Source organism: Falco biarmicus, chromosome 6 (assembly GCF_023638135.1).
Source record: "Falco biarmicus isolate bFalBia1 chromosome 6, bFalBia1.pri, whole genome shotgun sequence".
Taxonomy (NCBI): domain Eukaryota; kingdom Metazoa; phylum Chordata; class Aves; order Falconiformes; family Falconidae; genus Falco; species Falco biarmicus.
The window spans coordinates 12,749,492-12,776,188 of record NC_079293.1 but is presented as its reverse complement, the minus strand read 5'-3'; the positions used below and the strand labels follow the sequence as shown (position 1 = coordinate 12,776,188).

General features: G+C 37.5%; 1 protein-coding gene across 7 annotated transcripts in view; it reads left to right on the top strand.

Moving 5' to 3' along the window:
* Positions 1 to 26,697, top strand: part of FAM135A (family with sequence similarity 135 member A) — a 99,548-nt gene that overhangs the window by 33,954 nt on the left and 38,897 nt on the right. For 5 of the 7 annotated variants that reach the window (XM_056342794.1, XM_056342797.1, XM_056342799.1 and 2 more), the window contains 7 exons: positions 15,050 to 15,129; positions 18,881 to 19,020; positions 19,130 to 19,200; positions 19,535 to 19,708; positions 22,293 to 22,419; positions 22,773 to 22,926; positions 25,415 to 25,492. In XM_056342794.1, the coding sequence (XP_056198769.1) occupies positions 15,050 to 15,129; positions 18,881 to 19,020; positions 19,130 to 19,200; positions 19,535 to 19,708; positions 22,293 to 22,419; positions 22,773 to 22,926; positions 25,415 to 25,492 (824 nt within the window). The remainder of the gene's footprint in view (positions 1 to 15,049; positions 15,130 to 18,880; positions 19,021 to 19,129; positions 19,201 to 19,534; positions 19,709 to 22,292; positions 22,420 to 22,772; positions 22,927 to 25,414; positions 25,493 to 26,697) is intronic. The other 2 variants (XM_056342795.1, XM_056342798.1) reach the window with 1 other exon arrangement.

The window sequence follows — 26,697 nt, the reverse complement described above, 5'->3', positions numbered from 1 at the left end:
CTCACCTGTTTGGTTTTCTATTTAATTCATACAGCTCAGCCATACTTTTACTTTCAAACTGCATTTCTGTATGACATAGCTTTCTGGAATTGTGCATTGCCTTCTGACATGTTGCTTATCTTCTGAAGTGTTGTACTGTGATCTTTACTTAATGTAGTACAGTCTACAAAGGGAGAAGAAAGCTGTCAAATTTGTCTAACAGTTGCAAGATGAACTCTGATCTTCAGCTTATGGTTTTACAATAATACAAATAGCAGTAATATGGATTCAGGTTTTGGAGGGTTGGACTGTAAACTCAAGGGACTAGTCTGTCTAGGACAAATAATGCAAATACATTTGGTTTTATTCTTTTTTAAAAGTGGATCGGTTTCTAATTCTAGTTCAACAGTGGATGCACACACACAGGTCCTGCTTGCTCTGAGGCAAGAACGGGTAAGACTGGGAATGAACAGTGTGGAAGTTGTATTTTAAGTTGGTATTGCTTCAGAAGTTAAAAGTTAATATCACCAAATATCCTGTTATACTTTCTGATGCAGGATGTCTGAGAGGCCAATGACATGGTCTAGTTCCAAAGAGCAATAAGAATTTGAAGTACCATGTGATGGTACCTTAAAGTCTTGTTTTCTAAAATGAAAAGCTTTGTATTTATTGAGAACAGGATTTGGAAAAGTAAGTGGAAAATTGAGCACTGCTTCCTTTGAGTTAGCTTAGAAATTAAGGCTTTTGAAGTATACTCTGCCTTAGCTGTGTGAGAGGAACTGAAGACAAGAGGATGTTGTACTGCCTGTCTTCAGATAACAGAGTTCAGTGCCTGTACAAGGAGACTTCTAGCCATGCAGGGAAGCTTTTCTAGGGGTCACCTAGAGCTATTGTCAGTTGGGCTTCTGCTCTGAAGCCTAGAGAATCCCTCTACCCTGTGTTAATTCCTAAAAGACTAGCGTCCAGCTTAAGAAGTTAAATCAGATCCTGAAGCTACCTGGTTTAGGTATGGATTCTGATGTGTAAAGATGACAGTACAGGTGCTTATTTCTTCAATCATTATTCATAGAGGTCTAGCTAACAGTTGGTAATGGTAGTTGTCCCGGAGGTGTGTTGGAGTTTTTCCTGCATTTCCACCCCCATCCCCACCCCCACCCGCCCATACTGATGCAAATAAAATACCTTAAATTTTGTCAAGTGTTTATGGGTACTCATTGCATGTTCTAGACTTCTCAGATATTGGGTAGCAATTTCAAATCACCTGATGTTAAACATCATCACTTTTGCATTTGAAATTGTTATTTTGCAACTGAAAATATTTTGTCAACTCAGAATTAAAGCTGTCTAATGGCATCCCATACCCTCCAGGCATTGAATTTGGCAACAGAACAAAAAATAAACAGCTCAGATGTGTACTTACACCATCTTAATGTCTTGCTGGAGCCTGACAGCACTGTGATAGCTGCAGCTATTTTGTGTGACAGCAAGGTTATATGTAATTGTGATATGGCTTATATAATTTGTCCTCCTATGAGGACTCTGTCTCAGGAGTCTACGTAATTCCTTCTTTCTTTATGCAGCCAAAGAAAGATGTGTCTTGTGTACGTAAGGCCAAGTACCATTTCACATTGCAGAGTAAAGATCGTATCTTGCCGTGAGGACTGTCAGCAGAAACATAAGTGAGTTTAGTGAGGGAGTAAATGACAGCGTAAGATAGTCTTGAATATAAAAGTATTTTCTCTGGAGAGAGAACTTTTTTTTTTTATTATTTGTAGAACAAGACAGCTAGCTTCTGTGTGTTGTATGAAGGAAGAATGGGAGTAGGTGTTAGCTGAAGACATCAGAATAATGGTTTTTTGAGTATGTACCTTCTTTTTCTAAATCTACGCGTTTTACTAAGTTCAGTTTTCTGGAATGGCATGTGACAGCAGTAGCAGTTTTAACTTTGCATGAAATACATGTTTAGTCATTAATATCGCTAATTTTGAGACTCTTTCAGGGGTTAACACTCTTTTTTTGTGCAGAAGCGTGTAGCTTCTGCACGGGCTTACAGTTCAGACTGTGTCTGTGTGGTGGTAACCAGGGGAAAACCAGGGAAAAATATGTCATGTGTTCTGCCCTATTTATGTGTGCTTGGTTAATATACATAATAGTTACAGCAGAAAGGTGATTATGTTGGTTCTTTAGGTTAGTTTGCCATCTGTAGCTATCTGAAGGGAGGGAGGGAGAAAGATGCTCATTCTGTGTTCCAAAGTCTTGACTGCCATGTAATACAACAGAAGTTCCTGGTATGGTGTCCCTTTGTGTGTCTTCCGCTGCACATACATGTAGTCATACCTTTATGTGTACCTGTGTCTGTAATCACAAACAGCAGTTCACTGGATCGTCACATTCTTCAGAGAGCATATAGCTTTATCTGTATACGGAACCAGTCTCAGTCCACCAACTCAGATGTGCTGCCTCCACTTCAATCAGGTGCTCTCCCAAAAATATCTTCCTTTCTCACTCCTTAAACTTCCTGTCAATTACTGTATTCCCTGTCAAGTAACTTCTCAGATTTTTGGAATTTTTTTTAACCTTATTTCATCCCACTCCACTTGTTCTCCCTTTCCTAGATTCTAACTCGTGTTGGCAGTGGGCAAGGAAGCTCAAGGCATCTCCAAAGACTTAGAGGCCCTCCAGACTGGACCATCACATTCATGCTTATCCATAAATGACTTCATTTATTTCTTTGCAAAATTTTAAAATTGCTTTTAAAAATATGTCATGTTTCTCCAGAGAGATGATGAATACCATTTACTAAATGATCAAGACCTCTGATACCACTCATTTGTATTTGCATGTGTTATTAATGCAAGAAGTAACTTCCAGGCTATTGGAGGTGATCAGACTGGGGAGGGGAAAAAAAGGTGTATTTTCCACCTGTGCCACTTTCTTTGAAATACATGGTTGTGTAACTGCCTGAGCACTGATTTTGGTGGAGGGAGAGGGTGAGAAGGATACCCAGCATAGCCCACTGTTAATACCATGAACCCAAATCAGTTGTGAAACAGCATTCTGGTCTAGGGATTTGTAGTTGGTTTGAGCCAGTACAACCACATGTATCTGCCAAAAGGTGTGACTATGCGTGGTCTTCTCCTGTTTGCTCTTGCAGTTATGCAGTTCTGTGGTCAATAAGACAGGCTTGCTTTTGGCAGCAGTGTCGTTGGAGAGTGGATTAAGCTGGCAGGAACGCTGGGGTAAGAGCATAGGGGTAACAGATAGGAAGATCTGTTGGATGACAGCTGCCTGAAGAGGGTGGTCCTGCTTCTGGTGCTTCCTATGTGCTGCTGTAATGCTCTTCTACCTTAGGGCTGGTCAGCTCAAAATGATCAGCCAGCAGAAAAATAAAAAACCAGAGAATATGATTCCAGTTTTGCTGGTTTATCTCCCTAGCCCACATAAGGATCGGATATTCTGTCAGTGCTGGTGCACAAGGAGTATAAAATACACAGGAGGGATGGGATCCCTGCTTCTGTCACCAACTAGCTTTTGGTTTGGTTTAACTATAATGCTGAACTGCATCCTGAGAGAAATGTTTGTAGAAGTTCCAACCTCTGTGTTAGGAAGACATCTCTTGAACAGGAGAAGCCATTATGTCAGTATGATCTGCTGAGTGAGAGCAGACCAGAGATTAGTATGTTTTGAAACAAAACCTCTGTTTGAACTTCTGCATTCATCTCAGTTGGCATCCCTGCCCATAGGATACAGAGTTATGTCAGACATCAGGTACGTCAACTCTAATTTCCCTAAAGCTCTCATGTAGAGATACAGAACTTGCCTGGCGATGCCTTTTTGCAGTTTCCACCTTCCTTGCTGCTGGCTGTTTCATGCCACTGCAGTGCACTGCCTTGTCAGCTGCGCTGGCTGAGCTGCTGTAGAGGCCTGCTGTAAGCTGAGCTGCTGAATTGCTCCAGTTTGCAGAACTGCTCTGCCAGTAGTGCATTGGTATCATTGAGGAAGGTGGCGGTGTATTGCGGCAGGAGGGACAAGAGTGAGCGCCTGGGAGGACAAGGAAGAGGAAAAGAGGAAAACAGAACTCCTTAAACTTGATTTCTTGCAAAAATTCCTTATGTTGTAGAAGTATAGCCTCATTTTCAAGACATTATTCTTGGTATTTCCTTGTTATGAGGAGTGGCAGGCAGGATTTCCTAGATGCCCACTTGCATGAGTGACAAAGAGAAGGACTTCAACAACTGCAGAAGGACAAAGGGACCCACTCCGATACTTGCTGGGGAAAGGGCCCTAATCACCCCTAGAATGCCAAGTCCCTTTCTGTAGGTCAGCTCTGAAAGGAGGAAGGAGATGATAGAAAGGCAAGTCTGCAGATCCAGAGCAGCAGAGACCTTCAGCTTCCAACTCTCCAAGGAGAGCTTGGATTCTACTTCAGTGAGTTTTGCAGATCCCAGCTTACAGGGAGCAGTGGTAGGAGGTCAACCTCATAAGGGGAACACAAGGATTTAGATACTCATGTCCATGGAAGGATTGAGGCTCCTCAGTATACGTTTATAGTAAGTCATACCGTCACCTTGACCATCTCAGCGCTTCAATCTTATTACTATGGCTAGTGCTTCTATGGACTTTTCCCCTTTTCCTCGTCATACTATTCTACCCTTTGCAGTTTTCATCTCGTAGTATTTTTGCATGCCTTTCCTTCAGCAATTTGTTTCCTACCTTTCCTGAATACATTCCTACAAACAAGTTATTTCAGATTATCTTGGATATTGTTGGAAGTTTTTTGCAGTGCTTTTTACAGCTTTCTCAAAACAAAAGCCTTTGACAAAACGCAGACTTTTTAGAAAAAGGATTTTTTTTGTTTGTTTGCTTGTTCAATTCTTACGACTTGTTGAACAGGTTCCGTGGGTGCTGTATGTCTTCAGGATAACCAGCTTGTGGAACCTGGCGGGAGAAAAATGTGTTTGGTTACTCGAGTCTATTTGTGGTGCCCATGTAATTTGTTTAAACTGTCATCAGAAGGTTAACTCTTGTGAGTTTGAAATTTTTAACTTTGTTCTTCTAAGGGTGTATTTACTGCCATGTACTAGATGGGGTGGATGTTTGGACACCAAAGATACTTTTGCTGTAGGAGGTGGCTCTACCGTGGGAAAAATAAGAAGTCTCTTCAAGAACAGCAACTTCTTCCTTTTCATGAAGGGTTAAGAAGTGGAGTGTTTGGGAGTCTCTCTCTTTCAAATCTTGAATGCTCACCTTACTATTTGACATTCATGAGCTTTTAGCATCATCTTAATAAGAATGTGAATTTTGGAATTTAGAGAAACAGGTCTTGACTTCTGTTCCTAACTTTTCATAGCTTGCTTGTAACATTGTTCTGTAATATTCCCTTGAGATTATTCCTTAAGAATTATGTTAATAATGAATGCATAAGCACAATACACAGTGAGTAGATCTTCTTCTCTCAATCTTTTTAGAGTTGAAACTCTTGAAGTTGGGTGAAAAAATAATTACGGGAAGTGACAGTACAATTTCACGTTTTTTCTGAGCATGGAGTCCCACCAGCAGCTCAACCTGACCTAAGCCCATGTTATGTCACTGAAGGGAATGGTCCCACTGTCTCCCCTGGCTGTGCAACCCTACCTTCTCTAATAGCCTCTAGGGGATTCTTTTTTTTTTTTTTTTTTTCTTTTCGCTTTCCAGGTGGATGAGCATGTTGATCTGATTTACCATACAGTTGCTGGAATATGAAAACTTGTTTGAGGAGAGGCAAAAACATGTAAAAGGGGTTTTGGACTGCAAATTGCTCCTGCTGGTGGCAGCTCTGTCTTAAGCTGACTTAAATGAATCATGGAACTGTGCCTTACTTGAAGGAAAAAAGATAGATGCTTCTGATTTTTAAAGACTTTTTTTGGTGTCCTAATAACATCTCACAGCACTATGTTATATTTGAAACTATAATGATTCAATTTAATAAATTGAACTGGAGGAGCTAATGTGACTTCCTTGAATGACATAGTTTTCTACAGGGGGAAAGATGAAGATTTTGGTAAGGGGTAGAGTGATGACCTTTATTTGATGTATCTTACATAAGACACAGCAGTTCACATGGGCTTTTTTTTCATGATTTTTTGCAGTAATTTTCTTTATGGTACCTGAATTTCCATCCCTGGTTTAATGGATGATTTATTTGCTATTAAAACAGAGATTGCCTTTCCCTAAAATAAGCTGCAGAGTGAATTGTAAGGCTTGTATACTTGATTACTAACAGATGAGAGGAACAGAATTGCACAGCTGCAAAACTTAAAAAATTTGAAGGACCAGTGAATGCCAGAAAATGAGTTGTCAGACTTGTCTTCTGATCTCCCATCTGTTGTGTTTGCTAAACCTTGATTTCAAAATTAACGTGTTATGATGTGTCTGAGTAAAACCTGCTGCCTGTGAACAAGGGGTGGAACTTTGAAAATTTGTGACTCTGGTTACCAGGAAAACCCAGTGTCCCATACCTTTGCCCCAGAAAACCAAAGTGTTCAAGCTGCTCAGTGGTTAAACACTTGTGATATGTCATTTGCAAGGCTAGTATGCTGAATCAAAAAGTCAAAACAAAGAATACTTTCAAGCTAAATAGAGTTAAGTAGTTGTCATATAAGAGAATATGGGAAATCATTAACCCTGAAGATGAGATTCATGGAGCTATTATAATTTAAAGAAGTAAGGTAATTTAGTATGATTTCTTTCTTGTTCCTTTCAGCAATATTAGGAAATAAAAGAGGAACTAAAATTATGAACATAAACTAATAGGAGTTAATACATCTTTGGCTAAATAAGACCTAACCTAGTATTGTATGTTTATATGGCTCTTTAAAAAAGCACTACTTATTTGAGAGTGTTCCCTTTTCAAGTTTTTAAATAAATATTCATAGCCACTGCAGGAGTTCTGCCTGAATGTGCCTGTGGTAAGAACGTGGAGAAAAGGCTTTTGTAATAATAAGGCAAAATCCCCAGCTGCATTTACTTTGCCCTCTCTCCTGTTTTATGTACTTAATCCTGTTTCATAACAAGGTGCTGTGGCTTATTTAAGGTATTAGGCTCCCAAATAATTCTCATCAAATTTTTGGTCTAAGAACTGTTTTGTTTATATATATATCTTTAATTGTCAAAAGTAGTGTGTGCCATAGACATGTGAGGTAAAAGTAATTCACTTTTCAGGAAACTTGCTTTCACATAGATGGGAACCTTTTATCTATTTCCTGTAAGTCTGCCCTTTTTGTTTTATTTGTCTTAATAAAGATGTGTTAGCTAGCCGGGAAATACTGGTATTTCTCATAGAAGGGTTTGATAAAAGATTTTAAACGAAGTCTTTTGGGCAGGATAATTTTCCTGCTGCTCAAGTATCTGAATTAGCATTTGTTAAATGAGATAAACCTTACAATTAGCTGAATGTAATCTCTTGTTGGTCCATATTAGAAGTATATACTACAAAGTGACTGCAGGATAAGAATCTGTGTGTTCCACACCTGTATTAAATAACCTACTGTCTAAATAAGCCCTTTAACTAGTTTGTTGGCCATTTGGTAGTCTGTGGGCCCCGGCTGGGTTTGGTAGGATCATATGTTTTTAGATGACTGTAGGTTTCTCCTGATGTGGAAATTTTCTCTTTTTACATTTGTCACTTTGATAATCATAGTTTCCTTACCTGTGTCTTTATTCTGTGTCTATTTTATATTCTCTTACTTCTGTTCCCTTACACCTTATTTTACTCCCCTCCTGATTTTCCTCTTGGCCCCTTATTTGTGTGCCTTTTTGCAGAATACTTAAAATACTTAAAAGCTTACAAAAAAAAATATCTGCTGAATTTGTGGTAATGTTTAAAATAGAGTATTTGTGTTCCACAGTCATTTGAAATGCTTTAAACATCAGAAGCAATCTTAGATAGCCTTGAAAAGTGCATGTATGCTGACATTTGTTGGTACAGGCTTATGACTGGTTGTGTGAAACACTAAGTATCTTTACTGCTTTTAAGATGGATTTTTATAAATCCATGAAAGAATTAGTAATGTAGGGTCTCTGCAGTAGCAAGGGGCTTAGCTTGTAGGAGAGAGGGATGCTGAACAGAAATAAAAGAATGTTCTCTCTCGTTGGATTCTTTCAATATTTTGCTGACCCAACCTCTCGAAGCAGCAGGAGTTTCTGGTAGTACAGGTTTGCTTCTGTGGGAGGAGGTGTGATCTGTAGAAGAACAGTAGAAGACACAGCTCTTTCAGGGTCAGTCTGACACAGCTATTACCAATGGCATCACTGCCTCCAGGGCTACCTGTTCCTTAGGAGACTCACTCCTCTGTCCATTTTTCTCACAGTTCCTCATTTCAGTGCCACATTCTGTATTTACAAAGCAGCATTGCATCCCCAGCTCTGTTTCCCCATGCACCAAATGAAGCATGCTTGTCTGAGCCATTGCTCGCCTTGGAAAAAGAAGTCTTAGTGGTGGTCTCTAGCAGAGGGTGTGTTTTCAACAGGGCCTTGCATTCAGTAGATCCCAAGAGCTCTTCTGAGGTTTTGTGTATGCAACATTGCAGCTGTTCCTTCCTTTGGTGAACTGATAAATTTACAAGCTGCCATGCAGGTGAACCAATGTGGATATGAATTTTGTAGTCCATGATGTTCAATGCTTGCTCTTGTTGATGTGACTGAGCGCATTTAAGTGTGCAGTGAGTGCAGTAAGGTTCAGGGAAAATGAAAAGGCGCGCTTCTGCCGTTCCTCTGCCTGGCAAGAGGAACTGCAAAAAACTTTAACCTCAACAATGAATTGTATTATGAAGCTTTTTCAGGACATTCGTTTCCCTTTGGAATGCACTTTAGCTGGAAAAGTAGGTGATTTTTCAAGTAAATGCTCATGCAGCTATCTCTGTAAAAGTACATGTGCTTTTCTAATGCATGAGCTTTTTATGTTTGTTTAATAATGGTTGTTCTTCATGATGGCATTTGCACACGTTGCTGCCTGTGGTCCCATGTGAGAGCATTAAAAAGTCAAAGAGCTATTACTGCCTACATTTCCTTTTTTGTTGATAGCAAGATATGTTGCGGTTATTGATAAACTTACTTCTTGCTCAGATTATAAATTACGTTTTTTCAACAAATGTGGTGAAAAAAACTTACTTACGCCCATTTAAATGGTGATCCCACTGAAAAAAACCTGTCAATTTTCCTGTGTTGGGAAAACATTTTCTGGCCCATGTCGGGTTTTGAATTGTCAAGATTTTAATGCAGCTTGATGGAAAAGATTTAATCCTTTATATTGATGGACAGTAGAAGTCTCCTCTGCCTACAGGAGAGTAGTAATTCTGACTGCCTTTTTCAGACCTTTTGCTGCAATGTCTGTAGTAAGGACAGTAAGCTGTAGATATCCTTGAACCTTTTAATAGCGTGATTATGGATTTGCATATGGTTATGTTGAGGACCACATGAGATAAATGGACATCAGCAAGTGCACACATTTATTTATGGAAGAAAGACCGCATAGACAAGGGATGGCAGAAATCTCCTGGATAGTTAAAAGCTCTCCACTGGTGACTTTTGGTTTGCTTGTGTATGTTTGTTGCAGTAAATGTCTCAAATATTTAGGCTGTCTCACACATTGTGAAGCCTATGCAAAGGTACCTCTTGGGGGATGGATGTGGAACTGTTCCAGGACAAAGCTTTCAAGCAGTGCAACCAGAGCCAGAGATAGGGTGTTCATCCTTGGCCTCACATCTGTGGGCAAAATAAGTAAAGGTAAATGCTGGAAGCATTTAGAGGAGAGGTTGGCACGTTTTCAGAGGTAGCGTTGTAGATTTTTTTTTTTTTTCCCCTCAGGTTTATGACATTGGAAGTTTAATAGGAACTGGAAGATGCTGCCTTTCAGAGAAACAAGCAAATCGGCAGTTGAGAAGTGTCTTGCCTGTGTACACACAGGTACTGAGTTTAGACTCAGGAAAGACAGGAGCTGGAATATGTTCTATTCACAGATGTGTCTCCAACTTGTTTTGTGTACCAGCTCCCAGCCACACGCACTTCTTGCTGTGTTGCCTTCTGGTCATCGTGTTGTAAATCGCTGAGCCCTGTTTTATAGGTTTCCTTTATCCTCTGGGATCATAGGCTTGTTCAGGAAGGGATAGTAACGTGTCATACATAGTCCACCCTTACGCTGAAAGCAGGGTCAGCACTTGATCCAAACCATGTTGCTTGGAGCTCTTTTCCTTTGGATCTTGAAAGCTTCGATGGGTGGAGATTCCACAGCTTATCTGGGCAGCCTGTCCTGTTGCTTAAGTTATCTTTAAGACTGTTTCAGGTCTCAGTTTACTTAGTCTCCCTTTGGAGGCTGTCCTTCAAATCACTCATTCAGCAACATGAATGTCAAGCAGTTGCAACCTGCTCATTGTCTTGACAAAATGATGCTAAAGATTCTCTCAAATTCTGCTCTTTGTGTGGTGTCAGACCTTCATTCAGTGTCAGTCTGCTGTTCATCCCAAATCTGTTCCCTGTGCTGCCCGTACTGCAGTGACTCACATTAAGACTCTACTTCATTAGCTGCCTTTGTAGTCTAGGCTTTTAAATGTTAAACCATAGCTGTATCATCAAAGATGATCCAAATGCACCTTGCTGAATTATCAGGTGGTGATTCTAAACATCATGGCATAATCTATCAGGGCAATTTAGCAACTACTGCATATCAGGTGCTTGCCCTTGGTCAGTTTTTTACTGTGGTTTTGTTTTTTTAAAAAAAATCATACTGTGAATTACAGTTCTTGCTGGTACTTCTGTTGTTTTATTCTCTGTTTAGCAAAATACTCTGCTATCCTGCTTCAGCTCATAGAGCAAAAGGTAACAAAAGGTCCTTACACTGATGGATGCTTTGTTTTCATGGGTGATTAATGTGTGTTCTTACAGTATACCACCTTTCTGAATACCATTCATTGATTCTTCAAAACAAGGAGAGTAGTTTTAAAGTGTCTTTGTCAAAATATATCTGACTTCTTTGTTATCTGAAAATGGCAATCCTTAATAATCTGAAAATGGTGTTTTCCTCATTTAACACAGTCAAAAGAGAAATAAAGGAGCAGGTTTTAACTCAGTTTTTTTTCAAATGATTGTTCTAAAATCTTCACTAAAAAATCACTACTTGTCTAAGCTGTAAGAACCCCAGTAATTTTCTGGAATCTTACTGGTAATGGAAAAGCTTGATCTGTTTTCTCTTTTTAATATTTCTGCTCTGGAAAACAGTTTTACATAAATGTTGAAAATAACATAGAGCTCCTGTATCTATAATCAGTAAGGCATTTTTCCAGGTTGACATCAGAGTCAGGACTTGAAAAGGAGCCATACTGGTGCAGGGTCAGTTTGAGTATTCCTCTGTCACGCTCCTGCGACTTACAGGTACATGTCAGAGAAAATGCACCGTACAAAGGCTGGTCACGTGAATCTTACTGTCTTTGCTTTAGCACAGGCCATGCCACTTAAATGTTTGTACCATGTTCTCCATTCCTGTGGCATTCTAGTATACACACACTGATGGAAACAAATTGTTGCACCTTCTGAAAAGTTGTAATACTAAATCTGCAACTGAGCGTGTTTAGGTCTGCACATGCCACGTCTTGGAAGATGCTGGACTGGGGTTTAAAAACATTGGTAGACCCAAGCTACTTCATCTATTTGGGCACATTTCCCGTACCATCAGCAGCATGTTCTGTAGCATTGTTATTATCTGGGATTTTCCAGTACTCGGGATACCTTCATTTTCTCATTACATAAGATAATGGAAAGTTGATTGTATTCAGATCTTATTTACGGAGTCTTTTAAAGATACTTGGAATAATTGAATGTGGTAGGCAAGTAACAAGTCCTTGATGCTGAATTCTCATGTGGAAACTCAAGCAGATACAATAGAATAGATCAGGTTTATGGGTCAGTTGTTGTGCAGGTGGGAACTAAACAGTGTTTATGGTATAGCTGGGAAATAGCTGAAAGTGACTTGGTTTTGTGGGTTTTTGTGTAATAGAAAAGGAAGCATTGTGACACAAATTGATTAATGAGTTGAACCAGAGAGAGAAGGAAGATGAGGAAGGCAGGGCTTGAGGAGAAGAGTGACAAGGCTTTGTGCTTTTTTGGCTGTTTTTTTGTTTTGTTTTGTGGGGGTTTTTTTGACATTTATTTTAAAATTTGCTGTCATATGAGGAATGTGTATCTTAACTTTAGAAAGCATTTCACTATTTTATATATAACAAATGTAATTCCTTTGTGAATAAAGGACCCTGTTTCAGTATCATAGCTCTTCTTTTGCAGATAGATCCTTAATACATACGGCACTTAAAGATAAGTGACTGAATAATTTGGGTAGATATTGTGTAGGAGGTTGTTTTCATATTTAAATATCTTGATGCAGTTAAACAATTGTTTCAAAGGTACAGGCACAAGGTCTTGAATTGATGTTTACATATTTGCCCTGAGCTGAACTCCTGCGGAATTTTATTATTCAGATTAACAGGTGAATGCTTTATGTTATAAACTGCTTAAAGTAGAAATCTGGTGAAAATCAAAGCCACCTGTCTCAAACAAGCAAACAATACACTTTTATCTCCCCATTAACTCAAATTAAAATGTATCAGGCATGTAAAGGGTTTACTGGATATAGGGTAGAATAGTCTGCATTTGCTTAATTGCTAGCAAGTAATAACAGGAGAAGGAAGTATGTCCTAACAGCTTTTTGGTTTCATAAATTACATTCTAAACACAACCAATTCTATTGATTGCTTTCTTTGAGGTCTATGTTGTAAGCAGTCAGTAGCATCTTTAGGGCAAACAAGTCTTATTGCATTAAGTAATAGGAGTATCACATTGCACCTTTTTTCTGCTTGATGCTCATTTTTTGTGTTGCCTATGCCTTTCATTTTACCTTGTTACAGTCCTAATTTGTTAGTGTGTCCACATTTGGTAAAGTTGTTAAGCCTTAGTTAAATTTATGCTCTGTAGAGCTGTCACATGATTCTAAACATGAACTGAGAATGGTGCAGATTTGGGGTACTGTAAAGTCTAATAAAGCAACCCAGTCTGGTAGGTTAGAGTGAGATGAAGTAAAATATCGGCATGTCTGTGAACTACTGAGATGTAATATTTAATATAAACCATACCAACAATTTTTCATTCTTTTCTTAATACCTGAAGTAACAGCATGCTCAGCCGTGACAGGCTAGTCATATGGATCATGGGAAGATGCAGCTTGTAGCGATAGGGTGTCACGCTCTTGATAAAAATTTACTGTGGATTCAGAAATGACTCTGTGAAGCTGAGGCTGGTAGAAAGTATATCTATCCTTGCTGAGGATATTATACATTATAATGTATTCTGTGTCCTCAGCATAGGTGAAATGAGTAACTTAATGGAATGAAGTCACATCTGACCCAGAGAAAAGGAATATAGCAGTGTACTAGATTGCATCCTGCTGGGTTAATGTTGAGAGGGCTTTCTTAACCTCCTCAGTTCCTTATACTCTTGGAGAAGATGACAGTGCAAACTTATTTTTTTTAATCCAATACAAAATGAATTAAATTAGCGCTTATGAATAAGTTAAGAAATGTGTACGGTATCGTGTTTGACCTGTGGGTTTCTAAAAACAAAATACATAATTATTAGTTTGCAATGGGTTAAGTTTTACTGGATTTTTAAAACATTTTGCTGTCATCTCCTACCTCTAGCAGTATTGCTGGTTCATTAAGTGTCTTCTGTTGTAAAGCATTCTTTGATGCATAGTTTTGACCAGACTCAAGCTGACTTTAATTTTGTAGGATTACATGGAGATATTTTTTTTTATTGGTTGATTGTTAGGCTAGTACACGCTTGCATCAGTTGCTAGTGAAGTCCTGGATGGTCAGCTTCAGTTGAAGAGTTAGAAGCCAATATCAGAACAACACAATAGATTAGAGTAGTTCGGATTTTAATAGTGAGAATGATGAAAAAGAACCACAAGAGTTTTGAGTGTGTGTACACTGTGAGTGGAATACAAAGGGTAGATTGCATACTCATAAGAACATTTAGGACAATGCTTCTGCCTAAAAAGGTGGGTTTGTCTTCTTACTCTCTACTTGTGAACATTCTTGCTCTCTCCCTTTTGTTGGTGTTAGTGTTTGTGGAGCTGTGTGGTAGGTCATGTCATGTCATCTCACTGAAGAGCTGAAGCTAACCCCTTCAGACAAAAATAAATTATCTGCAATGGGATGAGATGGATAGAATGTGTCATCCAAGTGTATTTATGGGTGCTTGTATTATGTAAAGATTTCTATAAAATTGGTATGGTGACAGTTAGGGATTTCATAGATGACAATCAAGGTTGGAAACAGTATGGGGCTGAAAAAGATGAGAAATGTTTTAAAGATGGGGGCAGACACCCTAAAGACATCTGTGGGTTTGGGATTTTTAAATTATAGGCTTCAAGCCTCCGGTTCCTGCCTTTGATAGCATAAAGGCAATAGTACTATGCCTTAATACAGCAAGCGCTGTCATATTTTGCCTAGTGTGACCCTTTATTTGCACTCTTTAGTATCTGATGGCCACAAGCAATGTAGAGAGTGTCTGGTAAGTGGTGTGATTTCTAGGGATCCTGGAGGGGGCAGGGAGCATGTTGCAGTTTCACAGATAGCTCCTTCGGTGGCAGAAGAGGCTATAGTAGTCCTGTAGATACGCTACATGGTAGATCCTTCTGAGATGGTTGTAGTGTAGCTGACAATCCTAATTGTTCATTCATATCAGTGTAGTTTACCATGTATCTCCATAAATATTTGCCTCAGCCCTGTGAGGTGTGGAAAGACTAGTTCTGTGTTGAGTCTTCCTTCTTTTGTTCATGTGTTGGCTGTCACTCTGGTAAATGATTAAGAAAAACAAAAAAACACAATAGGATGAAGAGTCAAAATAAGACAGTTTCAAGCTTCTTAGACTTTAGTGCCCTGTTCCTCCTTGTTACTCTCCGTTTCTGCCTTTCATTGTATGCATCTGTATATGGTGAATGAGATGTGCTATACCAGGTGTTGCAAGTCACTATCTTTTGCTTTAGCTTTTACCAGATCCGTGCATCTATGAAAATTCCTCCAAGAATTCCACACAAATTAGAAGCTAGCTTGTTACATGCAACTGGTAAGTGCAAAAACTTTTAGTAAATGAAGTCATTATCTTGCTTGCTAACTAAGGGAGCATAATTTTTGTCTTATATTGTTACAACTAATATAAAAGTGGTTTTTTATTTTGTTATTAACACAACAAAAATACTTACTGTTTCATGATGACCTGCTGCAAAGCTAGCTTGTTCTTAGCAATGAGACTTAAAAGTTGATTACAGAATTCGTGTTACTGTTTTTCTTCTGTTAACTTCCTTTGCTGATATCAAAACATGGTGATTCCTTTATATAGTGTTCTCTGTTTTTTCCACTGATCTGCTCAGTTTTCTCCATGTTTCAGGCTAAGATAACCAGGGGCAGATCACATTTAAGTAGATACCTTGAAGTAGTGGAGAACTTCAGATACAGACTCTTAGACAGATTACTAAGCCCATTTTTTTCTGAAAAGAAGGTTTTGAAAGAATCCAGCCTTGCTGTTTTCAAACTTGCTGTCTTGCTGTCCAGTGGCAAAGCTGAAAATTGACTTAACCTCCTGAACGGAATTACCCACTTCCTCATCTTTTTTCTTTTATTAACCTGGCACTCACTTTTGGTTTCTTTGTCCAGGCAAACTGAACCTGGAGAAATGTGTTAGTGCTCTCCTAATTCTGTGAAGCCTGCACCTCAGCATGCTGTAAAAACATGAAAAACAGTAAATGAATTAAGTTTTCTAATATCAGGTGGAATTCTTGGAATTGCAAGGAAGAAACACGTACTACAGTCTGAGAAAATGTGATATGAGATTACTGAAACCTGAAACCTGCATTTTTGAGGCTATTTTAAAAGTAACTCTGAGTAGAGCAACAATGTAGATACTGAATTTTAGTCAAGCTTCCTGAATATTTCTTGAATTTGTGTGAAATAAATCTTGTGAGCCAAGATTACTCCACTTCAAAGGCAAAGTTCAGTGTGGCTGAGAGAATTTAGCTCTGCTAAATGATCCTTTAGTAAAACATACTTTTTAATAGTGTCACTTAGTGATATGTTTAATATTGGTGGAAAAAAAAATATCTATTTCATAGTATATTTTAGTCTCAGTTATTTTTTCAGAAAGCTGCAATGTTAGTGAATTGTGGCGTATGTGTTAGCTCTTTTGTTACTAGGCATAAAGGATGTGAACATTGAGACTGCAATTTGATGTGAGTTTAGATGATTAGCAGTGCTGTTGGGAAAAAAAAATCAGCCCATGATTCCCCCTGGCTGCTCCTTCTTACTTTTATATTGCTCTGTGCTTTATTGACACGAGCATCTGATTTGACAAGCAGCTATTTTACAAAAAAACAACCCCTCCAAACCCAGGAACTGTTGCTTGTTGACCATAGAGGAAGCTGGACAGGAGCCTACAGCTCTCACTTGAGAGTGATGTCCTGTGTTGGTCAGGTACTTCTTCCTATACTTTTCTATTTATCTCTTGTTCTACCTTCCTCATACTTAGCTGTTCTATTCCCTTTGACAGTGTGTAATGGTTTTCCCACTCCAGTCCAAATAATTTTGCCTACTTCTGGCACTCCCTAGCCTCTGCACGAGTCACCTGCAGTTTCCTTTACCTTAGCTGTGTGTTTTCTCTCTCCCACAGGCTATTTGATCTCTCTCTTCCTTCTGTTTCCCCAAGTCGAATATACAGTGTCAGTTTCTCCCTTCTCCCTGTTCCTTTGCATCGCCTTGCCCAGCCCTTCCAATCTTTTTATGAGGTCCCACGATAATGTAAATCCAGTTTTCTTCCATTTCTGTTTCCCGTGTCCTTTAGTAGTTCACTAGAATTACTTGGGACCCAGAACAAGTGTCATTATAGATGCGATAGGGCAAGCCACTTGCTTTAGCTTCACCTTGTGAAGATCTCCTGGCAGTCTTGTAATTTGAAGGGAGATGTAGTCACGCTCTAGAAAGTTAATATGTAATTCTAGCCTGTATGAGGTTGTTTCAGGTTTGAGGCTGTTCTGAATGCCTTCTGTTAGAAACTTGTGGCTGTTTTTCAGAAGGAAAAAAAAAAAAAAAGAAAAAAAGCCAAAAAAAAAAGCACAGGTTCGGAATGAAATGTCCATTTTTACGATATAAGAATAAATTTAATTCCTCACTATTTTTTCCCCTCTGTTGCGGAGATGGCTTTTTGTGTGGATAGAAGTCTAGAAATAGCCTTGGCCAGTCAGTGCATACTTGACTTAAAAAATATAGTAGTTCTGCCTTGTTGACTTCACATTTGTGAGACCTTGCTCCCCATGTAGATGTGGCTTAGCCTGTTCTGGCATTAACTTTTCCCCTTCAACTCCTGTCTCACTTCTGAGGTTGCTGTTTCACGTTACACTGAAGTCAGCAGAACTGAGCGAGGGCTGTAACTCGGAGTTGGATGCTGCATTAGGAAGTGGGACCTTGGCCACGTGTCTCCGTTGCTTCTTTTGTATCGACAGGAGTGGGAGATACATTTTGCTGATGCTATGCGGTTCTATCAGATTACATGTCGTGTGAAACCATACCCCACTCTGCCCTTCACCTGTAAGAGATGACACGGATACAAGCTGAAAGTGGCATTTTATATAGGGAAATTAGACCTTAATGATTCAGACTTTGTAAGTATTTTGTCCAGGACACCTAAATTGATAGTATGTATGAAAGCATTTCAGCAAAATCCTGTATTTTTTGTTTCTAGTTTCTGAAGGGAAGTTGAACTAATACAGAGTGGGAATGTTTGCCAGATACAGTGTTTTTTCCATCAGAGGCCTGTAGACCTCAAATCTGTAAGGTGCAAACTCTGAAGATCTTTTTTTTTTTCTTTTGTGCATTCCTTTGAAGTAATTTATTAAGAAGAATCAAAGGTTTTTAAAAAAATGTTTTGCACCCCCATTTGCACAATTTCTAAGACACTGTGTTCTAGAAGAGGTTAATGTTGTTGACCCTGCTTGTAGAGGAGTTGTAATAAAGTATCAGTATTACTACTACTACTTCTGTTCATCCAGATTCCATCTTTTATGTGTTGTTTCACAGGATAGTGCCTGTCATATTTCCTGTGTGATAACTCCTTGCTAATATGCTAAACACTTCCTCAGTATTCCTCAAATATTGCTATAACAAATAACTGTTTTAAACTGTTCCCTTTCTCATTTCTTCTACCAGTGTTTTAACCTTTCTTTGGCAAAGAGTTCCCCAACTATTTATTGCACTTTTCTGAACTCTTTTTGATGAGCAGCCTCTGGACTGAATGCGGAAGTGTTGCATTGAATGAGAAATGTAAGGTTCAGGTAGTACCCTTGGAACTGGTCTTGCCAGAGTAGGATGCAAAGATCTGGAAGGAAAGAGTGAACCACCTCTGCTCTTGATTAATTCAGTGGAGTGGTATATACCATTTAACCTCTTTGCGGCATCTGTAGGTACTTAAATTTTCAGTGTGGTTATACCTTGCAAACATGAATGCTAGATGAAACAAGACAGATTTAGGGTTTGTTTTTTTCAAAATGCCTAGACTGTCTTATTCCAATTTGGAGCAAAGCAAAAATTCTTCAGGCCAGATTGAAGTTAAAAGCAAATTATATTAAAAATACTGATACAGTATTTCTTTAAAACACAATGCACTCCTTCAAACTCCAGCAGCTTCTGGCTGAAATGGAAACTGCTGATACTGTTGATGTTACAGTTGTAACACTGGTCAGGAAACTAACAGGAGTGATAGTTTCACTTCTTCACTGCTTTGGTTTTCCAGATTCTAGGCCAATTATATTAATACTTGTTTCTCTTTTCAGGTGCAGATCTTGCCTTTCCTGCTTCAATCCATGACAATGTAGTCTGCAGTAAAACATTTCAGATTCTTTACAAAAATGAGGAAGTTTCTGTGAACGATGTGATGATTTTCAAAATAAAAATGCTGTTAGATGAGAGAAAGGTAATCTGCCATTCAACTCTACTATATTTGGATAGTTAAATCTTCGTTATGTACAGTTTGGTCTAGTATAAATAAGAAAAGATTTCATGCTTCTACAATTTCTTTCTAGATTGAGGAGTCTCTTAATGAAATGAATTTTCTGCTAACGCTAGATTTACACTTCACGGATACAGACTACTCGTAAGTTTAAATACAGAAGATTTAATTAAAGCAACAATATTTGTTAACTTTAACTGATTAGATCTTTATTATATATAGATGTAGTGTGTTCATATTAGACATATAAATATAAGAGGGTAAAAAACAAATCCAATGCTGAAGTCTGTTAAGATTTCATAACTGGTTTGTCTTATTCTGGTATTTTTTTTTTTATACTTTTTTTTTCTGGGGGAGATGTCATTGCATTCCGAAATACAGACCTGTGCTAAATTGCTATCCATGTCGGTTATTAATAACTTGCACTTTGAATATGATTGTTCTAATTAAATGTTGTTTTGGTTTAATTTCTTTTTAGACCAGATGACCTGAGCACACTACAGCCCATTAGTAGCCGAACCTTGAAGTTGCACTTTAACTTACACCGGGGCCTTCATCATTACGTCAATGTTATGTTTGATTACTTCCACCTTTCTGTCATATCAGTTATAGTTCATGCTTCTTTGGTTGCTCTGCATCAGCCATTGATAAGGTAATCTCTTGTTAATAAAATGCAAATAAGTTATTGAGTGTCCAGATGGAAATGTTATACAAATAGAATACATAGGAAGGAGTTAAATCTATGGCAAGTATAGTTTTCTTTATGGTGATTTTGGATTTCAGGGCCCAGAGGGATGAGAAACTTCTTGTTTTCAAAGGTACCTGGAACAAATATTTAGGTTGTTTTTGTTAGAAATAAGAGTATGTGGTGTAGAAGAGAGATAATACGCAAGACCAGAAAAGAGGAGTGTATTTATATGTATAAATATTTGTACATTTTCTTACTCACCAAGATAATCTGCTTGCTCTAGTTAGTGACTGAAATAGGTGCCATTAATACAAATAGGGTGTCTTGGGTTAGCTGTCTTCACAGTTTTCCATTACTACTGTAGTGGCAATGATGTCTGCAAATGATGCATTTGCCTTTTTCTAAAGTAAATGGAATATGAGAACTTCATTTTATATTTAAAAAAGCTTTTGCCTAATTTCTACTGAAGCCTTTTTATTTCATTGACTTGTGTCACCGTTTGCAATCCCTGTTTACCTCGCTTCTCTGTCTCAAAAGTAAGTGTGAAAAAGGGCCATACATTCAGTCACACATATGAAGCATGTTCTTTGCACAGCTTTTTCTTTAGCATACCTATCTTTGCCTTCATTCATAGTCTTCAAATATTCCATGTTACTTCCCCCAAGTTTCTTCATATTCAAATTCAGGCTGTGCCATAAACATCCAAAGCTTTTTAAAATATTGCCATTACTTGTCCCTGTCTACACATCATGGAAAGCTATGTCTCTGTGCATTTTGTTCTCTGCAGTAGGAATGTACTGGTTTGGAGAATTCAGCTGGCTTTTTTTCTTTCTTTATCGTCTTTTCCCCTCCAAGTTGGATTATTTTGGTGATGTGTTTTATGCATGGTTATATAGTAACTGAACTGCCACATCTGAAGGGATGGCACAGCATTATTTGGGAGAGGAACAAGTACTGAGGAGGTGGGAATTATCTTAAGCTAGTATTGTTGTTGACGACTTCATCTGATACAATAATGCACTTAAAGTAGCAGCATGTATGTAGTATAAGTTGTCATGCTGTACCACAGGTGAAATTCAGGCGTTTTACCTGTATTCATCCCACAGTTGTAGTGTTGAACTTCATTGTCAGAAAATGAAAAACAGGTTTTGTTACTAATTTTCAGTCAGAAATGTATTTGTTCCTTCTGACTTCTTAAGAGGTTGTAGAAAATGTGAGGGTTGTTATACATTTTCTCCTCTGTTTCTGGCTTTTCAAATGATGATACCATAATGCTATTTAATTTTAAACCTCAAGTTGATATAGCTTGTGTAAGCAGATACTGAAACAAAATAACTTATATGCTGCTTCCGTTACCTTTAAAGTAGAATGTTACTCGTGTTCTCAAAATTAGTTTAAGGATCCAAGTTGCCCTTTAAATCAGTTTGGGGTGGGGAGAGGAAGAAACCTTCACATTTAAGAGTGTTTTGTTTCTGCTGGGCTACACCGTATTGTGACACTTAGCAAATACTTTATAGGTGCCGTATCCATAACCCACTGGGTTTTCTGGAGCACCTCTTTCTGAAAAAGCTGAACATTGCAGACCTCACTCACCTTTCCTAGGTGACAGTTTGCTCCTCTGTTTGGGTCATGCTCATGTTATTGGCACCCCTTCCACTCCTAAAGGGTCATTTTTTGAGTATTTTCAGTTTCAGAGTAGCATCCAGGCTCACCTTCTCTTGGGAACAGTCAGTATTAATACTTCCCTTGAAAGAGAGGAGACAATTCCAGTTGGTTACAGCCCTGGCTGGCATTCTTTACAATCTACTCTTTATTAACCTGTCGTTGCTTATTTCTGCCTATTATCTAGAAGTCCACACTTTCTACGTTCATTCCTCTCACTCATTTTTCCTAGTTGTTTGTTCTCATAAGGCTACTGTTGCAGGATGCTCTGTCCTCCCAGGGGTTCAGGATGGGCTCTCCTCCTCAGTAGGCTGAGGTCAGGCATCCTTTAGGAGAACAGCAATGGTAATTTGTGTGACAGCTTTCCAACTGCTTGCTACTGTTTCACTTTTAAGAGGTAAAGTCCTCACAGCAAAGTTGGCAGAAAATGAATTCTTCTTACCTGTTAACAGTTCAAAATTTATCTCTATAGTGTAAACTTTTCAGGGACATTGTTTAAATTAGTTGAAGTTTGCTTTGCAAACAATGAGGAAGAGCTTGCACAGTCTCCTGGCACAGAGTCTGCTGATCTTCATGGTAAGAGATGGCAACGGAACAGTTGAGGGTAATAATCTCCTAAACTTCTCCAACTAGCTGGGGACATGCTTTGAAGAGAACTGCTTTAGAAGCCCTCCTCCCCTAGCACAGCACCAGAAACTAAACTGAGGTATCTGGGCTGTCCTGAGGGGTTTTAAAAGGGCAGCTCACCATGCTAGGAATTTCCAGAATCTTACTGAGAGTCCTTGTTTCTACTACTTTTCAAGAAAAATCAAGAATTTGTTTTAACTGTGATAGCTTGGTGACACATAGGATGTTCAAATTATCAGTTTGTTTGTGCTTTTTGCAGTTTTCCACGCCCAGTGAAGAATACATGGTTGAACAGGAATGCACCAGCACAAAACAGGGACTCTGTGATTCCCTCTCTTGAAAGTGTGGTCTTTGGCAATAACTACACAAAACAGTTATCAGCAGATGTAAGGATATATCAGTTTAAGACTTTATTTGTATTTTGTTGGGTGGTGTGAATTTTCTATTTTCTGCAGAAATACTACTTGGTAAGAGTTACTTTGGTGTGCCATATGATATGGGAAATGAGAAAAATTGTTCTAAAAGGCTACGTTATATACTTCAGGAACAGGCAGATGGAAAGCTTATAATAATAAAGTGTTTAACCTTTTAAAATATATTGCAATCCATTGAAAATCACAAAAGTAACAGATGAAGTTTGTGAAAAGAGGCAGTATGCTTATCTGCTTTTTTAGTTATTCTGTTAACACTTCATTTATTGTACAGAATTAATATGTGCCTCATCTTTTTTTCTTTCTAGGGTTGCAGTTTTGTTGTTTCAGAGTCTTTCCTTAGCCATGCCTATAATTTCCACTCTACACTTTGTGCCAGTTTGCTGCTTGCTTTCAAAGGGTTACATAGCTATTTCATTGTGATAACAAAGGAGCTCCCCTCTTCTCACCGAATTGAACTGGGTATGTTGAGTTTAATAACATGCATCACTTCCCTGTGGATGCTTATTAAGAACAGCCCCCTTCTAGAATAAACTGGCATTGATTTCATATATTGTGTATATCTAAAATCTTTTTGTTCAAACTGAGCTGGACTTCAATCCAGAAAAAAAAAAAAAAGAAACAAGCACTGTCATGTTACTAATAAAATTAGGAGATAGCCTGAATTTATGAAAATATATTTTTTCTTTTTTGTCTCTATTTGCCCTGTTATTTCAAATCACTGTGTTTAGTTGTAAGAAAGTTAGAGAGACTCTTAATCCAAATAGCATGCTGCACTTCTTTATTATAAGGAAACGTATATTTGTATAAAAAATGGATCTCTGTAAGCTTGGATTTGAGGAGAATATTACAATAGAAACTTACCTGAAAAAAAGACCTACAAGAAGAAATTGCTGCTGGCTCAGTTTGTAGTGCAACTTTTTAAACAGATTTAGTTACCTAAGAATTAGGAAAAGATCTGAATAGACAAGAACTGTCTCTATAAAGCTGAGTAGTTAAAATATGCTCTCAGAGGAACTATTTCTTTACTAAAGTTAAAATTAAACTCTCATAGAAAGACATGTAAGTTCTATGGCCATAAAGACTTCTAGTAACTACATTTGATAAAAGTAACTGCAAAAATATTACATGACATTTAATGTATGGAAATATATGTTACATTTCTGTGGAATGCAAGTGTATTACAGAGCCTAGACTAAACTTGTGAACTAGGAGAGTGATGAAGGTAAAAAAGACAAGACATCAGCATTATAAAGGATGATTTAGACTTTTTTCCGTATCAAGAATATATACCTTTCTAGTCATGCGAAGTTCTATTTAAATCCAAAAACTAGATCTTTTGGAATTTACATTGATTGTAGACAGCATTTATTGATTTCCGTATTGTTTAATTTTCCCAATGTCAAAACTAAGCATTATGAAACAATAAGGTTGGAAATTGAGAAAAGAAAACTATTTTTAATATGTGATGTGGTCAGTCAGTGATTCAAAGAAAGAATATTTCACTTCTGTACTACAAAACACAAAGCAATTTTTTGGGAAAAAAAATATTTGAGGGAGGGGAGCGCATTACAAATCTGTGCATAGAAAAATAGCAGAAACTGAGTCCTTTTCTTTATAGAAGGAGAAATGCTGCTACAGTTATGGTGCAAAGACTATTTCTGTGCCAGTTATCTTAATCTTGATCTGGAGGGGAACACCCTGTTAAACGAATCACTCAACTTTCAGTCTTCCATTTAAGGACAAAATGTGCTTTTTTCCAAATAGAATCTGTTGGCGCTGTTGCTGTTGTAAGGATAGGCTTAGACTAAATCTTGAGACTTAAATGTTTTAAACAGGACCTTCAATTCCCCTGAAACATTCCTACAAAATAGGTATCTAATAGAAAAAAAGCCAGCCACTGAGATGCATAGTTGTGTTGTATCTTTCAAACCTCATTGAAGTCACCAAAAACATTCTCATAAGCTTCAGTGGAACTTGAGTCAGACCTTTTATAATTTCTGTGGGTAATTTAGCTTTCCTTTAGGAATGCAAGCTTGAACAGAACAGCTCAAAATAAATATATGAAGAGAACATGACTACTTATACTTAACAATCATTGTACATATTCTCCTGACAGTGTGTTTCCTGTGGGTTTTGGGGTTCTTTTTTAGTTTTTAAGTCTCTGCTGAAATTACTTTGTTTTCTTGTTTGTAAATCTTCTTTTCATTTATTTCAGTTATTTTGTGTATACATTGATTGGGACAATTGATATAATAAAAAGGACTAATAATGTAAATATGAATTATGCTACTACTACTCACCTTTTGCTCGTGAAAAATAACTAATGCCTATCATTAATGCTAATTTTTTCTAAAATCTATCAACAGTAAAAAGAAAAAAAACCACAGCTGTGTTTCTGTGATGTCTATAAAGAAATTGAAGCTCTCTGGACTTCACAAATTACACAGTTTTAATTTGCATTTATTTTTAATTTTTAGAATAAATGAACTTTTTTATAGTGGAGATTTTATGCATGAAGTTTAAAAGGGAATTGCAGAATAGAATCTCAAGTCCTGCTTAAATTCCAGAATCTTCACTTTTTTGTTTTAAATTATTATCTTTTTAATTTTTTTCTGCTGTTTGCTGTACTATTGCTCTGTCATATAATTTTAACATAAGACTGATCTTGCAGAAGCATGTGCAGACAACTGTTGGGACTCAATAACTGTAACTAAGCTTTTTAAGTATTACTGGTTTCAGGAAATAAAAAAATGCTAGCTTAATGTATATCACGAGTGATACCTAATCTAGAAGCTACACTAAAATTATATCCTTTCGTGTACTGATCTAACTGCACTAATTGCTAGGCTAGCAATAAGCTTTTTTACTAACTTAAAGGCAAATAATAAATCACAGATGAAAAAAGGAGTGTAGTAACTAGTCGTGTGTGTGCAATCCCTATAACTAGCCAAGGCCAGCATGCAGGTCCTTTATGAACGCCTTCTCAGAAGAAAATATCCACGAACCCAGAGAGACGCCTACCTAGGTATGTTTTCAAAGCAGGTGATATAACCCCTCAGATTTGTATTAATTCTATAAAATATTATATTCTTATTAATAATACAAAATATTACTTTCTTCTGTAAACAGGAACACTATATCACTATTTGGCCATAGTGAATGTTTGTTGAACTCACCTGAAGTCTGCAGAATTGAGCTACGTATTTCTAGGCTGAATATAGATAGTAAAATGAAAAATTATTACTGTTTTTTGGTTTAGTGTTGTTCTACTTTACTAAACAAAAATGACAGAAGAGTTTTGTCAGTTATCGCCATTTAAATGAAACAGCAAAAAATTACAAGTTCATTTAGTTCATCACAGACTCAATTTTTTAGATAATTAAAGACTAATAATTAAAGATACATCTTCCTGAGAAATCTTACTGGTTCTTCCAAACACTACACAAGACATTCTCAAGGCGTAAGGTGAATTTGTCAGTATCTAAATGGCCAGCTCTCCTCTTGGAGAGTGTTGGTGTTGGCCTGATGCTGGACAAAAGACAACAGTGTGGTTTAAGCACAAGGAAGTTTGTGATGGGAAAAGAATAAAATGGCAGTTCAGTCTCCTAGTAGGTCACCAGCTTAATCATCTGTAACTGCATTTTGGTTTTGTTTTAAAAAGAAAACAAAACTATTTTTTAGCAGAGCCAGCAAAATTCATCAGGTCTTTTGCTGGGTGAACATGACTACTGTAGAAAGTTAGCATTTAATTTCCTTTTGTCTTGTATTGTCTCTATTCTGTCCTCTTTTTTTTTTTTTTTTTTTTTTTTTAAATACAACATTTTAGTGGGTTTTTCCATAATGATTTTAGACTTCAGTTTTAAATGTTCAAAGCTTATTCTCAATTGCAGTGTGACAAACATGATAAGTAATCAGTATTGTGTCTCATAAGTAAATAATTTATTTACTAATGAGAAAATCTGTGTGGCCACAGACACATCCAAAGTAGTATCATATCTTAAACTGTTTCCATATATTTTCAGAATAATTTTCATCAAGTACTGTTCAGCTAATACAGGTGTATTGTAATTTCCTTCAGAAACATTTTGAAACTTTTTTCTGAGAACTTCTTGCATTTCTGCAATTTGCATATTTTTTCAGAACTTTGAGTTGTGTGAGTTAATTTGGCATTAAGTTTAAGCCTAACAGATGCAATTAGTTGAAAATCAATACATACTTAAATCTAGGTGG